The sequence below is a fragment of the Micropterus salmoides genome, unplaced genomic scaffold (assembly GCF_014851395.1).
Source record: "Micropterus salmoides isolate LMB-PRFRI ecotype aquatic unplaced genomic scaffold, ASM1485139v1 Ms_hic_scaffold_1, whole genome shotgun sequence".
NCBI classification, from domain to species: domain Eukaryota; kingdom Metazoa; phylum Chordata; class Actinopteri; order Centrarchiformes; family Centrarchidae; genus Micropterus; species Micropterus salmoides.
Window position 1 is genome coordinate 2408648 of NW_024040040.1, and position 13494 is coordinate 2422141.

At 38.0% G+C, this 13494-nt stretch overlaps 2 protein-coding genes and 1 pseudogene across 6 annotated transcripts in view; 2 read left to right on the forward strand and 1 right to left on the reverse strand.

Moving 5' to 3' along the window:
- The window catches only part of LOC119887775, an 878746-nt pseudogene that overhangs the window by 246341 nt on the left and 618911 nt on the right, over positions 1-13494 (reverse strand).
- Positions 1-13494, forward strand: part of LOC119889520 (NLR family CARD domain-containing protein 3-like) — a 237846-nt gene that overhangs the window by 208047 nt on the left and 16305 nt on the right.
- LOC119902760 (zinc finger protein OZF-like) overlaps positions 1-13494 on the forward strand; it is a 64461-nt gene that overhangs the window by 5942 nt on the left and 45025 nt on the right. Inside the window, exons 2-3 of one of the 5 annotated variants that reach the window (XM_038719425.1) lie at positions 2620-2674; positions 7540-11518. In XM_038719425.1, coding sequence (XP_038575353.1) covers positions 2620-2674; positions 7540-8735 — 1251 coding nt within the window. In that variant the 3' untranslated portion in view covers positions 8736-11518. Of the gene's footprint in view, positions 1-2440; positions 2675-7539; positions 11519-13494 lie in introns of those variants that run through there. The other 4 variants (XM_038719278.1, XM_038719154.1, XM_038719402.1 and 1 more) reach the window with 4 other exon arrangements.

Here is a 13494-nt window from a genome sequence, read left to right on the forward strand (position 1 = left end):
GATCATATTAATAAACTCATCTAATTTTTTCTATAGTAACTTTTGTAGGCAATGTGATTCTGCTCGAGTGTTAGTTGACTGCTGAGAGCTTTTGTTGATGAGGCAGAAGAAATCAAAAGACAGTACCTCTGGTTCTGCTGCATCGACATGAACTGTCCATTGGGAGTCCTGTCCTTGAAAGGACAGAGTGAAAAGCTCACGTGTCCCCAACCAATCACTCAGTTAACTTGAGATCTTTTGAGGTCTTTGATCCTGAAGTTGTTAAATTTTGAAGGCTGATGTCCAAACTGTAATGAGTTGTTTAACTTTTCCAGTGTCCTTTTCTAGTTTTCTAGTTAAATGCACAGGTAGGGTTGATCTGAATAGATGAAAATCCCAAGATACATTTTGTAAGTTGTAGCGTGTTGCTCTGTTGCTGGTCTGATGAAAACTGTATGCACTCCCTCCCCCTGTGCCTTCCCTTTCCTGTCACCAAGTGTCCTAAGTAATACTTCACAACATAATATGACATGCCAACAATAAATAAATTATCTGATGAAATGGTTCACTGTCAGAATGATCCTTAGAAGGAAGAGAAGGCAGGCAGAGATTGGAACAGGGGGTTATAGGAGGAAAAACATGAGCAGCTCAAACTCTACTGAAACATGGAGATGTGTCTTTAAAACATGCTTGAAAGAGTTTCATCACTGAAATGAAACTGTATTACTGTAGGAGATGCTAATGAGGGGAAGCTGTTTCAGAAGGAAAACCTTCATATGGGACAGATGTCTTCAGGTCCTTTTGCACATGCTTAATTTTTCTCCAGCAAAACACTTGAGTCACATGGAATTCACTTTCATTTTACTTTAATTTCAAAACAGACTACAGATCAATCGTGTTGGTTCCAGAAACAACTGAACATGCCCAGTATATTCAGCAAATACAGTAAATTGTGGGGATAATTTGACCATAATCAAAACACAGACGTCTCTGACGGGTTATGAAAGTAAAAACTGAATCGTATGCGATTATGCTTTTACCCACTTGATGGTGTCATTACACAAGAAACCTGTGGTTAGAGACACAAACATGATTACTTCATCTGTTTACTTGCTCCCAAGTCCGTTTTACACCGCCTGTCACAACTGTTAAACTAAATGCTTTTCATTTTTCTTATGTGAGGCTGGATATTATTAGCGTGTATTTTGGTATTCGAATTAAGTTTAACATTAATTAGTTTATTATTATTATTTAAGAACTTTTTATGACATGAATGGACTTCTCATTTCGTTGCTTTATAAAGCTAATTTAGAACACATTTTTACAGGAATAAATAACATTAATTACCAAAGTTAGTTTAGGACATGAATTAGAATGAATAATACTGACACATCATTATAATAACTGAGGAGGCTGTAAAACACTCATCCTAATAATATAATAATACAATAACGATATATCGGCCAATATAGATTGAAACATAAACAATAGATCCTTTAGATCAAAATCCTCATTTAACTGTCTGAATTATACTCTAACTTTAGTCTTAATATGATACTGCTATAATAAAGTCAGTAAACTGCTGTCTTTTCAATCCCACCTTTGTCATGTCTGATATTGTATGGTGTGTCCTGTATTGTCTAATAACTTTCATAAACGGAGCAAATGAAGAACTTTTGGCAGCATGTTGTGGATCAGCAGTGAGATCAGACAGACACAATCTGAAAGGCTATAATCTCTAATACTGGCAAGGTCAAGCTGATAAGCAACAAATTAGTACTTTATTCCATCTTTATATTTCTACATTTATTTATATCAACTGTATGGTTGTCTATGTGTAGCCCCTTACCACCTAAGCAAATTCCTCGTATGTGTAAAAAATAAAGCTCTTTCTGATTCTGATTAAATGTTCATAACAGACATTACTAACCCCTTTAAACGTGCCTTCTTGAGAATGATCAGTTCAATAAAATGCTTTTCACATATACAAGTTGTACAAATCTTAAAATGTGTTTCAGACAGCTAAGGTTTTTCCTAAAATGCCTCACAGATTTTACAACAGTTGGTCTGAATGCGCAAGAGGTACAAATGTGGATGGGGTCGCTCAGCAATGTTACCCCTAAACTATGAATCAAGTTACTTCAGCGTCGTTACGGGCCTGGACACTTTTATTGTGAAAATCAGAAAACAAGTGGAAGCAGATGTACCTCCGATGCTAAAGCGGGTTCGTTACCGTGAGATGCAGCCGGAGTTCAGCAGCAGAGCCTGCATGTGAGGATAAACGTGTTTAAGTGGACTCTGTTTAAACTTTCGGGATGTTTCACCTCAGACTCATCTCCTGTTAGCCAAGAATGCTAAAGGAAGTTAGCTTGTTAGCAGGAAGTAGCCGGAGCCGGAGCTCGGCCTCACAGTCGGAGCAGCTTCCATAGAGACCAAACTGTGTTTTTCACGGAGCCCAAATGTCCAGATAGAGCTGTCTGAATAGACTCTGTGCTGTTCCCTTTATCTGAACATGTTTAACATCTGAATTATCTCCCGCTGTCCTACGAAGCTAATGCAGTTAGCTTAGCTTGCTAGCTGGAAACAGTCTGGAGGAAAAGCTGCTGTGAATCAGTAAAAATGTCTAAAGTGGAGAACGAGGAGGAACTTTGTGGACAACGCAAACTACTGGACGCTGTTTTCAAGCCTGGAGCAGGTTTGTACACTTTACTGCTTATTCTCACTGTAAACTGCTGGAAACCAGCTCCACTATAATACTATACTATAATACTGTAGTCAGCCGGTGTACATTGGTCATAAACTGTCATGTAGACAGTAATGTGTATATGTGTTATGAAAACTGGTTATAGACAGTAGTGCACATAAACTACACTGTGATGTTTAAATAGTGTATAATTCCACCTAAATGTGTTTATACAGAGATGGAAACGGGCAAACCTTAAGGATGTTCCACATAGAGATGTAAAGTAATGGTAATAATATTTTAAGACAGTTTTGGGGCTTTTTGCCTTTTATTGGATAGCAACAGCTGAAGAGAGACAGAATTGAATTTATTTCAGGATAACCCCTTGAGAAGTATCATCTCATTTTCAAGGGGGTCCTGCAGCATACATACATAGACACAAAATTAACCACACATATACAAACACAATACAAACACAGACATATATACAAAACAAAAACTCGCTCACCTGCCCTTACCCCCACAATTGACATAGCACATATATTAAAGTATATTGACAAATAATCAGCCGAGTGCATTAAACAACCAATACGTCATTTATCAATATGCACATCTCACATTGGAATGTTCAAAGAAAATCAAGATAAAGAGAATGAAGTCATGTTCATATACATACTAATATATATTTTCTACATAAACAATTTATATGTAATACTACATTGGTATTCTTAATAACAAGAGCATGTAGTTTTAACAAAAGAAAAAAGTGACGATTTGAATAAGCGAAATGTGGAAATAGATCTCAGGAAAAGAGGAATGTTATTCCAGTCTTGAGGGGCCTTATATTGAAATGCTCTCCTACCAGCTACAGAAAACGACCTTGGTACCGTAAAATTTGTTGGACATTGGAGGTGTCTAAGTGGGTATGTCGAGTAATAAGGTATTAAGTGCTGTCTACGGTATGCAGGACAATTGAAATAAACACATTTGAAGATAAACAGAATACAGTGGTAATCCCCTCGTGGTTTTGGTTGCAGCCAGTTTAATGAGTGATACATAAGACAATGATGAGTTTTAACTGGACAGTTTAGTATAAATCTGCAAAGGGAATTGAATACAACATTAAGAGGTCTAAGATTGGACTCAAAGGTATTAGTGTAGACTATGTCTGCATAATCAATGATTGGTATTACCAGTTGAGAAATAATTTTTTTTCTGACTTGCGTTGAAAAACAATTGATTGATCTGTACAGAGTGTTAAGACATCTATATACTTTCCTAATGATATTGTCAATGTATATCTGAAAGGTAAGGTTGGAATCAAGCCAAAGGCCCAAATATTTAAATTCCTCCACATTCTGCATAAGGGATCCATCTAAAAACTTTATTTCAAAACAAGAAGCACAACGGTGATTTTGTATTGTGGAAAACACCAGGGAGCTGGATTTCTTCATGTTCAACAGAAGTTTATTAATGAACAGCCACTGTTGTACTTTATCAAAGTCAGATTGAAGAGTTCCTTGAACTTGCAGCAAATCACGGTCAGAGGTATAGATGACAGTGTCATCAGCATAAAGCTCTAAATTACAATGAGAACAAACTTGTGCCAGGTCATTGATAAAGATCGAAAAGTAAGGGGCCTAAAGTTGAGGAACATCTTTATCAACAATTAAATAGTATGACTGGAATCTTTGGTAAACAACACACTGACGTCTCTTATGCAAATAAGAATTAAACCAGAGCACATATATAGAGTTAAGCTTAATCAGTAGAAGGTAATGGTCAACCATACCGAAGGCCTTTGAGAGATCGATGAAAGCAGCACCAATGAAATGACCATTATCAAAACCCGAGAAGACATCATTTGTAAGTTTTAAGAGAGCAGTTGAAGTAGATCTGAAGCCAGATTGATGTGGAGATAAAATGTTATAATTATTAATGTACTCCGTGAGTTGGTTACAAATTAATTTCTCAAATATTTTAGCAACTGCACAAATGACAGAAATCGGGCGATAATTATTCACATTCGATTGGTCTCACTCTTGCAGCTTTCCAAATTTGTGGCACATTACAGGTAGTTAGTGATAGATTAAAAATATCTGCAACAGGAAACATCAATATATGAGCTGCAATTTTGATAAACTTGGCTTCAAGATCATCTGGTCCTGCACTGCGTTTTAATTTAAGGTCATGTAATACATTAAAGACATCAGTAGGCATGATCTTTTTAAATGGAAAAAGAGCCAGCAGGCATGGAAGAATTAGATGAACATGCCAAACCATCAGAGCAAACAGATTTTGAACTACAAAAGTGATGAGTAAAGGCATGAGCTATATGCAAGGGATCAGAAAAAATGTAATTATCCTTGCATATTTGTTTTACAGAAGTTTTTTTAATTTTTGTTAAGAAAGTTATTTAAGTGATTCCAGAATTGTCTAGGGTTGTTGAAATCATGGGAGAAACAGTCTCTGTAGTAATTAGATTTAGCATTCCTAGTTTCAGTTTGACATTTATTCAAAAACTGTCTATATATTGTCCCATCAGATTCATGTTTTGAGAAGTGATATTTAGCCCAAGCTTTATTCCTTTGTTTGAATAGTTTATTTTTACATTGCCTTATTGTGATATATTTATAGGGGGAACTCTGTAGTTTAATTTTCCAGATAAAGTATATTATAGAATGGTCACTAAAGCAGTCTGATAAAACTCCCAATTTGATAATCCTATCCGGATTGGAAACAAGAATCCACTCAAGCAAGGTAGAGGAACGGCCATCAACTCTCGTGGGTTCTGTAATTAGCTGAGTAAGGCCTACACTACCTAAAAGATTTCTATCACCTGAGGAAGTCCGATCCAACCAGTTATTATTAAAGTCACTATGATCAATTCATTGTGTCTGTCCAGAGAATTAATAGTAGCCAAGATACCATTTAAGGAATCAGTGGGAGCAGAGGGAGGTCTGTAAATAGTTCCAATAGTAAGCTGTTTGTTTTCATGAAAGATGATATTGATAAAAAGACACTCAAAGTTAGTAGGCGCAACATTGGGAGAGACACACTCAGAGACCAGATTTATATCAACATAAGTAGCCACACCTCCTCTTGATGCCCTATCAGCTCTATCTAAATTATCAATTCCCACCTCATCATTAGTGATTTTGTTATGAAGCCATGATTCAGAAATAGTGATTATATTAGGTTTATGTAAAGCTGCTCATACCCTGAGAAGATCTATTTTTGTAGCAAGGTCATAGTTCTCCAACGAAGGTTGAGGTCAAGGGCAACTGTAGGAACACTACAGGGGAGGAGGAAAAGAAGGTCAAACGCAACAACATTGTGATTCCATACGTTTCTGGAGTATCAGAGAAACTCAGGAGGATTTTCAATAAACACAACATCCCTGTTTTTTTAAACCCAAGAACACACCAAGACAGATACTGGTCCACCCAAACACAAGAAAAGCAATCTAGTGTATGCGGTCCAATGCAGTGAGGAATGCACAGACCTGTATATTGGGGAGACTATTCAATTCAATTCAATTCAGTTTTATTTATATAGCGCCAAATCACAACAACAGTTATCTCACAGCGCTTTTCATAAAAGAGCAGGTCTAGACCGTACTCTGTGAGACTAAACAACCACTACACAAACGCATGGCTCAACACAGAAGGGCCAACTCCTCAGGTCAAGACTCTGCAGTCTACTTACATCTGAAGGACAGAGGACACTCGTTTGAGGATCATCAGGTGCACATTTTAGACAGAGAAGATGGATGGTTTGAAAGAGGTGTCAAAGAAGCATCTACAACCGGGCTGAGAAGCCATCGCTGAACAGAGGAGGGGGTCTACGCCACCACTTATCCCCCACTTACAATGTGGTCCTTTCATCACTTCCCAGGAATCTGAACAAGCCTTTCCACTTGGCCTCAGGTGAAGATACCAACAACAGTTGTTCAGAGTTGGCCACGGGTGACTCTAACGACCATGACGACTATCGTTACCACAGCCAGGAGCACTAACGAACCAGCGGTATTGAGGATCCTCTTGGATGAGGATGTCCCCAAAGGGCCAGAGGATAAGGAAAGCAACAGAGTAAACCGGAGTGAAATTACTAGTGTCGCAGAGTGGGCGTGTTACGGATATGTAGTGTCTTCATTGACGCAACGCACACATTTTTGCCTGTTTAGGTTCTTCACCTTCCTGTTCCTCTTTGACATTTTTACCGTTGAAGTTACTACTTCCTGATGAAGCTTCCTACAGTTATGATACATTGATACATTTATACATTGATATTGGGCGAAGAGACAACGGATACGTCCCTGTGAAATATGTTTTACAATTTAACCACTTTTTGTCATCAGAAAGAGTGTGTCTTCATGTGGTAGTGAATACAATTTCAACAATTCAATAAGAAAATATTACAAATGGAATCAATATAAACTAATTTTATGTATCATGAAAATACTAAAAGCACGTGCAGTTATTTATGGGGACAGTTTACAATAAATGTAGGCTACTGCAACAGTAGAATGTTAAAACAGGCTATTATAATACTGTTTGATAGCGGACAATTCAAAAAGAATGCATTGCTGCAGTAGATCTCTATTAGATCTCTATTAAACAGGATAAAGCAAAAGCAGCTCTGGTAAACACCAGAACAACGTTGCGCTACTAAAGATAAAAACGAGAAGCGAATTTCCTATTTGTTTGTGAGATATCGAGATTGTTTTTTAACCCAGCCCTCCTTCCACATATGTTTATACAAAATGTGTATAATTTTTCCACATGTTTAAGAAAGTAGTGGTGTCAATGGTTTAAATGTTACCAGAAAGTGACAGTTTTAAAAAACGTGTTTATGTATTTCATTATTCTCCACAGATGTCCAGCTGCTTATGAATAAAGAAGAGGTTCCCCCTGAGCAGCACGAGTGGTGCCCCAGTCTGGACCAGGAGGACCCACCGGAGCCCCAACACATTAAAGAGGAGTGGAGCCCCAGTCTGGACCAGGAGGACCCACCAGAGCCCCCACACATTAAAGAGGAACATGAGGAACTCTGGTCCAGTCAGGAGGGAGATCAGCTTCAATGGTTGGAGGAGGATGATACCACCAAATTCACATTCACTCCTGTCCCTGTGAAGAGTGAAGAGGATGATGAAGAGAAACCTCAGTCCTCACAGCTTCATCAAAGACTAACTCAACAGATGGAAACAGAGGCTGATGGAGAGGACTGTGGAGGACCAGAACCAGCCAGGAACTCAGATCCAGATAGACATTTACAACCAGATACTGATGACAAGACGTCAGACTCCTCTGAACCTGAGACTGATGACAGTTGTGATTGGGAGGAGACCAGGGAACCTCAGTCAGGTTCAAACCCTCTGCAAAACTACGAATTACCTTTATGTGATGTGGAATGTAATACAGGAAAAACATCAAGTTGCTCCTCTGAATGTGCTACAGGCTTTGGCCACAGGGGACATCTGGAGGAAGACACAGAAATCCAAACTGGAGAGAAACCGCTTAGTTGTTCTGTCTGTGGTAAAAGATTTACACGAAGCTCACATTTGTCCCGACATTTGAGAGTTCATACAGGGGAAAAACCTTTCAGCTGCTCAGTTTGTAAAAAATGTTTCAGTCGCAGAGGCCATTTATCCAAACACATGCAAACCCACACAGGAGAGAAACCCTTCAGCTGCTCAATTTGTAAAAAAAGTTTTCTAGGTAAAGGAGATGTTTTGAGGCACATGAGAATCCACACAGGAGAGAAACCCTTCAGTTGTTCTGTCTGTGGTAGAAGATTTGCTGAAAGTTCAAGCTTGACGTCACACTTCAGAGTTCATACAGGAGAAAAACCTTTCAGCTGCTCAGTTTGTAAAAAAAGTTTCAGTCGCAGAAGCAATTTGTCCAATCACATGAGAACCCACACAGGGGAGAAACCATTTATTTGCAGCATTTGTGATAAAAGATTCACTCGGCAGGCTCATCTCAAACAACACAAGTGTCCTGCTGAGAGCAAAAGAAATAAATCAAGATGCTTGTTGAGGCCGATCCTTCCAGCAGGATTAAAGTACTGAGGGCTTTTTTGCTTGTGTCTACATTACTTGGTTGTTTCCCAGGTGCTTTTTGCAGGCATGCACACTCCTCACCTTTCAGCGATATTTGCTGTTTTGAAACCAAAATGGGTCACCTACGTGATTTGTGCAGATCTGATGAGAAAACATATTGGGGGGGCTACCCGTTTTATTTACCAAATCCTCTCCTCTCTAGCATGAGCTTTGCAACTTTACAACTGGCTGTGCCTAACCAACAGTCACTCCTAATGCCTCAACCCAACAGCCAATCATAGGCAGAGTAGGGCGGGTCTTTTTTCTAGTCTGCCACACTGTGGCATCTGGCAGTGGTACACACTCTTTTTATATATAGTCTATGGACACACCAAACTGCCAATTTTATAACTTTGCCCACATTTATACAGGCAGCACCCTGGAAATAATGTAGGCTAACGTCAATAGGATAAAACGTGTCGGCATCTGTGTTATTTACACTGGGGACACGTCCCCATCACTTTTTGAAAGCATTTGTTAAAAATGCTTTGATAAATAGCTTGCAACAGGAAATGGTAAAGAACAAATGAGCTTCAGCTTGCAATTTTAAATTAAGCTTTGCTTGATTGACTTGATGATCTTTCACTGGTGCAGATTTTAAATGATTTGCATGATGATGTTAATGTTCGAACATTTGACACTCTGTCCATTGCTTTTATTTCATCTTCAAGGTGAACATTTTCAGTAGTACCATTATTTGTCCTAAAATTATTTTCCACAAACTGGAAAAATTCATCCGCACTTTGCTGTTAACCAGATAGTTTTTCCTTTTCTTCCATGGGTAACAACACAAGCAGATTGTAATGTGCAGCTTTTGCCTCATTAATTAACTCTTCATATTTGCTGAAGCTACCTTTTATTTAAGCTTCATAACCAGACTCACAGATTAAACCTTGAACTGTTTGTATGATGTTGGCAGCGTTACTTAATTTCAATTGTCTTAGTTCTTTTGTTGTAAGTTTTAGTTTTTTTAACGCAGCTGTTTCCTCATTATCAATCTGAGATTTAGCAGACACCACAGGTGATACCTTAATACCATCGTAACCTTGATGATTTTCATGAATTTTACTTTCATTCATATTTCATTCAAATATCATGAAATCAGAAATAAAGCATAACCAACACTTTAATTTCTTTGTGTAAAACCTACCCAAATGTCTCTCATTTCGAGTCCTTGTTTACTTTAAACCAAAACGTCAGTGCATTGGATTTTATTCTTAATGCTGGGCACACATTTTGATAACTGTAGATCTTACGTGTGTGTTAGCTACCGTTACCGCTATTTACTTGATCTAGACCTGCATTTGAGTATCTAATCTAATCTGCTATCGACCTCCGCCGTCTGTCATCGCGTCCAGCCCACCTCACTGTCCAATTTGAGACTTGCTGCGCCCAAAATGCCAGCGGTGAATGAACATTGTTTAAACTTGATGAGTCTTTTCTTTTTCAGAGGTGGTTTTTGACTAGTTGTTGGCGCACCATTGGTTGTTCAGTACACATGTTGCTGTCATGCTGTTTTCTTGTCACGAAAATATAATAAGGTAAAATAATAAACTTTCAAAAGTTTTAACTTAAATTAAAACATGTCAATCCATTTATTCTCAAAATAAAAAATAAACAACTCTCCAACAATAAACTCTTGACCAAAGTCAGTCTTCATAGTCCAAACCATGATTGCACAGCATGGGCCTTTCCAAAACTAGTATTTCCACTCTTGACACGGTGAACTCTGGTCGGAGTCTCCCTCATAGCCAAATGAAGCTCCCGAACCCGCGTAGGGTTTAAATACAACAGCCGACTTTCAGCATAAATAGGATCTGACGTTACCGCTGCACTTACTGCTATATGTTTATCAAATAAGCTACTAGCTGTATTAAGATTCAGGATGGATGTTGAGGAAAAGCGTGTTTTGCAATAACAAAACTGAAAGCATTTGTCATTTATTTTATGTTTATTTATTAATCAAATTATTTTGGTTAGATTTAGAATATTTCTTTAAAAACATGACTTTACATATTTATGAAAAAGAAATATATTTTATTATGAAAAGATTTGTATTCACTGTAAAAGAAAAGCCTATAAGTGTATTTGAACCTCTATCTTTATATGAAAATATTAAATTTACAAATACAACATTTCTAAATAAATCATACATTATATTGAAGCATTATATAGTCTGAATAATTTAAAATAGTTCAAATGTATAAAGACTTAACTATTTTTCTTGTTTTGTGATCCCCCTGTGGATATAGTTGTCATGTTCTGTTATAGTCTATTTTGTATTGGCTGAAGATGAATACGATTCAATAAAAACAACAGTTGTATCGTCTATCAGACAAGATAATTTTTTATTAAACACAATTTTGTTAACCTGTGAAAGATGATATGAAATGTTAGTGCAATATCGCAGGCTTATCCTCCCCACAAATAGGAAATATCAACTTATTCTCTTGCGACTCAGGGTGTACCGAAACTAGGCGATCCGTACCGTGCCCGAGCACGTTTAACCCACAAAGTCCAGTTCGTTTGAACAGTGTGATCGTTCCGTGCCGTGCCGAACCCCAACACAAACTTCACTGTGCCATGCGAGAGACGCTTTTGTTTTCAAAAGAGTGCAGTGCTTCCCATAGAATGACCATTGATATTGACTTCCAGCTATGTAAAGTGTGCTTAGCTCAACAACCTTGCTGTGATCTAACGTTAACACAGGTCTCCTTATTAGCTAGGCTCCTTACATGCTTGCTAATAACCTTTTTAAGGTGGTTCTCCGACATTGACAGTTGTGTTGGACATATTTGTGCAGCTGTGTTCATGAGAGAGAGAGAAGGTACTGCGCGAATATATGCGCAGCACTCTGCAATCAACTACGATTTTAAATAGGATTTAAATAGGAACATATCAATATGTGGCATTGATACTGTCTCGGGCCGTCACAAACAAATCAATGTATGGGAATGAGTGAAGATGTAAATGTCCTCCGGCTCATGCTGTGTAAGAGCAGGCCAGCGGGGGAGTGGGGAGGGGGGATAATCGTGCTTGGGCACGGTACAAGGCAACTGGGCCTAGTGTGAGTACGCCCTCAGTTTTCCTTATTGTGATCTACTATAACTTATAATGCTGTATTTAAACCAGTCTTAAGTGAAGATAGATTTTGTTTTATAAGATCAATAGATTTGAATGTGTAGTACTTTTCCATATATCTGGAACAAACTCCCAGATAACTGCAGGTCTGCTGAAACTGTCAGTTCTTTTAAATTAAGACTGGAGACTTTTCTTTTTACCACTGCTTTTAATTAAATATTTATGATTTTCTTTTTATTGATAACTTACACTGCACTGTAACTTTTACTGTCCTGTTTTCTTTTTCTGTGTTTTTAGCTTTTTACCATTGCTTTTAATTTAATTAATTTTAATTAAATATTTACACGGTGAGAAATGAGTAGGTAATTGAGTGAAAACATAATGGGAGTGAGATTGAACAGAGTGAAGGAAGTGGTCTTAAATCTCACGCCTGAGTGATTTGCAGGAACCTCTGTCCACCTGTAAACGCGCAGGTGGGTCCAGAGTATAACTGGATCAAAGTGGCCTGCGGACAGACGTGTCCTGGTTTCTCTGTAGTGTCCGAGGGTTTTTGGAGTTTCAGTGGGCCTAAAGATTGCTGTGGACCCGAGTACAGCCTAGCTAGAGAGAGTAGATTAAGTGTACTTCTCTGTTTATTCTCTTTTCAGAATAATCGTAACTCAATTATTTGCTCAACCCCTCAGCCTGTTTTTATTTTCCATTTAACTCTTTTAACCCTGATTGTAACACTGCACTGTAACTTTTATTATATTTTTAATTAAATATTTATTTAAATTTTCCTATGTTGCTTTTAAACTTTTTTATATTTCCCTGTTGCTTTTATGTTTTATGTAAAGCACTTTGAATCACCTCGTTGTTGAAATGTGCTATACAAATAAACTTGCCTAGCAGGTACTTTTTTACTTGAGTAGGTTTGTTTACATTTACTCATTTAGCTGATGCTTTTATGCAAAGCGACTTACAGCTGCTATATATGACAGAGGTCGCACGCCTCTGGAGCAACTAAGGGTATGTGTCTCAGGGACACATTGGTGGATGTGTCACAAGTGAGGGATTGAACCCGGGTCTCTCACACCAAAGGCATGTGTCTTATCCACTGCATCATCGCCACTGGATAACTTTTATTTTTACATGAGTAACATTTTTCATGTGGTATCTGTACTTTTACTTTTTACTGGCCACGGCTATACTTTACTCCTTCAAGTGCCGTGTAGTTACACAATGTCGGAAACTGCAGCTGATGTTGAAGCTACTGCAGCCCCGGTAGCAAACATATCAGTTATTGTGGCATATTCGACAGCATCTGTCTGAAGAATTTTTTTTTTGGCCTGCTGTTTGCCAAATAATAATGTGTTAAAGGTGTTAAAGGATATCAGAAGATGAAACAAACAGAAAGCCAAGCTTGTGGTGATAAACTTGTAACAATGATGAACACGCTAGTTTGACTGGAGAAGTTTCGATAATACCTGTTAGTGGGTTATTTCAGTATATATATACATGCTCCACCTGTAGGCGGACTCATCCCCACCAATGATGGTGGTGTCATCCTCAGACAGGAGCTTGATGGACTGGTGACGGACACACTGTTAAAAATAACCAGGTGATAGAAGTCATTGTCTTATATAGAATATGACTCATTGCGCTCAGA